Genomic DNA, 4,103 nt, shown 5'->3' with positions numbered 1-4,103 from the left:
GACACACAGAAAACAAGTTGGAACTAGTTACTGGGGTGCTGGGACAGCGTAACCGTCACAGACTCGATGTGGATTAAACTACACTGCAAAACCTCTCTTCATGCGACAGACGCCACCAGAGATTGATGTCACGCCCTTTCTTCATGTGACAAACGCACAGAGATGATGTCACTCCCTTTCTACATGTGACATATGACACGCCAGAGATGTCACTCACAGACGGCACGTCACAGATCACGTCAGCTCATGACAGGACCGTTGGAAGTTATGTCACCAAACACAACAAAAAAGGGAATTCCCCCCCCCCCCATCCCCTCTTGCCTCCCTCACCCCCCCCTCCCTGATCCTGAACGGTGGTGTTTGGTCCTCCGTCCCACTAGGAGGCAGCAGCGGCGTTGGGGAGCAGCCGGGGCGTCCCAGAGCGAGGGACACCACGCCCAGAGGTCCAGCCAGCTGTCCGAGGGGCTGCTGTCCAAGGCTCTGAGAGACGTGAGGTCTGGCTGTCTCCAGGAGAACAGAGCTGTCCTTCTCTACGGGATCCCCCCTGGAATCCTGCGCTCYCAGCTGGAGGGGGAGGATGTGACCTCGCAGGATGRGATGTCGTCGGCGCACGGCGAGGAGGCGCGGCTGGTGTTGCGGAGGGTGGCGGTCTGGGCGGAGCTGGGAGCGAGGGAGGAGAACGGAGAGACGCTCTTCCTCCCGTCCTCTTCGTTCTGTCTGAGCCAGCGTGGCCTGCGGAGGGCTTTGTCCCGGTCTCTACCCCCCCAGCTCAGAGAGGAGCCCCCCCTCCGTATCCCCCAGGTCATATCACGCTCCAGACCAGCTCTCCCTGACCCTTACAGCCTGGCTGAGGCCCTGCACTCCCACCCCCCACCACACCACGGCACCACCATCACTAATATTGCTGCTACCTCTTCCTCTCTGCTGAGACTCCACCGCGCTCTCCTGCCCTCCCTCGACCTGCCTGACCTCTCACCCCGCTGCCCCGCCCACCGCCGCTGCTCCTCATTGGACGATCCTGAGGAAGGGGCGGAGGGTAGCGGGGAGAACAAGCAGTCCAGGAAGAAGCGCGGGCGCTACCGGCAGTACGACCACGACCTGCTAGAGGAGGCTATCACCATGGTGATGGGGGGCAGGATGAGCGTTTCTAAGGCCCAGGTGGTTTATGGGATACCTCACAGCACGCTGGAGTACAAGGTRAAAGAGCGCAACGGAACCCTAAAGATACCGCCCAAGAGGAGGCCCGTCATCGTCACGACTACGACCACATGGCAACCGCTGGACTCTGCCGGTTCCACCGACTCAGGGACTAACGCTGTCGCCGCCACAAACAGGTTCTAGACTACAGAACATTAGAGTCTAGAACCGACAATACTTGAACTCCACTCGACCTCCTACAGAACAGGAGAATYTTTTGTAGATCTGGGTCCAATAACAGCTTTCATAAATACTTGGTGCGCTTGGTTTTGTTTCGCTTGACATGCAGAGTTTGTAGATTTCTGGACTTCTGGTCCCATTTTGTTTGCCTAATCAAGGTAAATCAAGCACACCTCCAGGTATTTAACCTCTGTGTCATATTGACCCCCAGGTCTGATGTTAATCACAAGCCAGGCCTTTTTAAAAACAGACATTCAGCTCCTTCACTTCTCGCATTGTGCGCCATCCCATGGGTCTCCCGGTCGCGGCCGGCTGCGACAGAGCCGGGACTCGAACCCAGAACCTCTGGTGGCCTTATACCACTACGCCATCCGGGAGGCCCCTAAGTCAGGTGTATTTTAAATCCAATCTTCAGGTCAGCTGGTTGTCACGTCTACCTGGTAGTTAATCTGTCACTGATTTGGCCAGAGAGTCCACTGGACTGGACCTAGTTAAAGATTCACATTGTATATGATGGATTGTTATATACAGTGTTGTTTCTCTCTGTTTTCTAAATGTTCCTCATTAACGTGCTGCTTTAAACTCCCATCTCTCTCTCTTGTTTTCTAAATGTTCTCACGTAAACTCCACATCTCTCTCTCGTTTTCTAAAAATGTTCCTCACGTAAACTCGCCAATCTCTCTCTCTGTTTTCTCTAAATGTTTCCTCACGTAAACTTCCCATCTCTCTCTCTGTTTTCTAAATGTTCCTACTACGTAAACCTCCCATCTCTCTCTCTGTCTTCTAAATGTTCCTCACGTAAACTCCCATCTCTCTCTCGTTTTCTAAATGTCCTCACGTAAACTCCCATCTCCTCTCTCTGTTTTCTAAATTTCCTCACGTAAACTCCCATCTCTCTCTTCTGTTTTCTAAATGTTCCTCACGTAAACTCCCATCTCTCTCTCTGTTTCTAAATGTTCCCCACAGTAACTCCCCATCTCTCTCTCTGTTTTCTAAATGTTCCTCACGTAAACTCCCATCTCTCTCATGCTGTTTCTCTAAATGTTCCTCACAGTAAACTCCCATCTCTCTCTCTCTGTTTTCTAAATGTTCCTCACGTAAACTCCCATCTCTCTCTCTGTTTTCTAAATGTTTCCTCTCACGTAAACTCCATCTCTCTCTCTGTTTTCTAAATGTTCCTCACGTAAACTCCCATCTCTCTCTCTGTTTTCTAAATGTTCCTCACGTAAACTCCCATTCTCTCTCTGTTTCTAAATGTTCTCCATGTAAACTCCCACTCTCTCTCTGTTTTCTAAATGTTCCTCACGTAAACTCCCATCTCTCATCTCTGTTTTCTAAATGTTCCTCACGTAAACTCCCCAATCTCTCTCTCTGTTTTCTAAATGTTCCTCACGTAAACTCCATCTCTCTCTCTGTTTTTCTCTAAATGTTCCTCACGTAAAACTCCCATCTCTCTCTCTGTCTTCTAAAATGTTCCTCACGTAACCTCCCATCTCTCTCTCTGTTTTCTAAATGTTCCTCACGTAAACTCCCATCTCTCCTCCCTGTTTTCTAAATGTTTCCTCGTGTAAACTCCCTTCTCTCTCTCTGTTTTCCTAAATGTTCCTCACGTAAACTCCAATCTCTCTCTCTCTGTCTTTATAAATGTTCCTCATGTAAACCTCCCATCTCTCTCTCTGTTTTCTAAATGTTCCTCACGTAAACTCCCATCTCTCTCTTCGTGTTTTCCTAAATGTTTCCTCACAGTAACTCCCAATCTCTCTCTCTCTGTCTTCTAAATGTCTCCTCATGTAAACCTCCCATCTCTCTCTCTGTTTTCTAAATGTTCCTCACGTAAACTCCCATCTCTCTCTCTTTGTTTTCTAAATGTTCCTCACGTAACTTCTGCTTTAAACTCCCCATCTTTCTCTCTGTTTTCTAAATGTTCCTCGTAAACTCCCATCTCTCTTCTGTTTTCTAAATGTTCCTCATGTAAACTCCCATCTCTCTCTCTGTTTTCTAAATGTTCCTCATCTTGTTAAACTCCCATCTCTCTCTGTTTTCTTTCTTCTCTGGTATTGGGCATCTCAGAAGGAGCCGTTGTATTAGCTATTGGACCAAAACACAATTTTCAGGGTGTCGGGGGTCTCTGTAGATCCTCGCACTTTATAAGCTGCTCTTTCACTTAACCTCTCAGCCTGTCTATCTCTGGTCTATAAGTCTCTGGTCTCATAACGTCTCCTGGTCTCATAACGTCTCTGGTCTCATAACGTCTCTGGTCTCATAACGTCTCTGGTCTCATAACGTCTCTGGTCTCATAACGTCTCTGGTCTCATAACGTCTCTGATCTGAACATGGACAGATTCCTGTATGAACCTCTACTTCTCACTGACCACCCTGTGAAGGATAACATTTGTTGTTGAAACTTGAAACAAGCCATTTTACTGCTGTTTAGAACAGAAGGATTTAAAAAAAAAAAAAAACTGGACCTAAGACATCTTTGTGTTGTTTCCACCTCGCTGAATCCTCTTCTCTTAAACCTACAGATTTAAGAGACACTTGAAGCCTATAAGGTTAATTTTTAAAGGGATATTATCTATTTTCCCCTCAGATGAACTCTGGATACCATTTTTTTGTCTCTGTGTGCAGTTTGAAGGAAATTGCTAACTAGCGTTAGCGCAATGACTGGAGGTCTATGGGAACAGCTAGCATTCTAGTAGGCGTAATGACTGGAAGTCTATTGGGTA

The 4,103-nt window shown here is 47.9% G+C and overlaps 1 protein-coding gene across 1 annotated transcript in view; it reads left to right on the top strand.

Moving 5' to 3' along the window:
* The first annotated feature begins 267 nt into the window (after nucleotides 1-267).
* The window catches only part of LOC139026087 (ligand-dependent nuclear receptor corepressor-like protein), a 7,909-nt gene continuing 4,073 nt past the window's right edge, over nucleotides 268-4,103 (top strand). Inside the window, exon 1 of the mRNA XM_070441376.1 lies at nucleotides 268-1,487. Coding sequence (XP_070297477.1) covers nucleotides 268-1,341 — 1,074 coding nt within the window. The 3' untranslated portion in view covers nucleotides 1,342-1,487. The remainder of the gene's footprint in view (nucleotides 1,488-4,103) is intronic.

Source organism: Salvelinus sp. IW2-2015, unplaced genomic scaffold (genome assembly GCF_002910315.2).
Source record: "Salvelinus sp. IW2-2015 unplaced genomic scaffold, ASM291031v2 Un_scaffold3848, whole genome shotgun sequence".
NCBI lineage: Eukaryota > Metazoa > Chordata > Actinopteri > Salmoniformes > Salmonidae > Salvelinus > Salvelinus sp. IW2-2015.
Note: the sequence above shows the minus strand (reverse complement) of the source record. Positions and strands in the feature narration are given on the sequence as shown.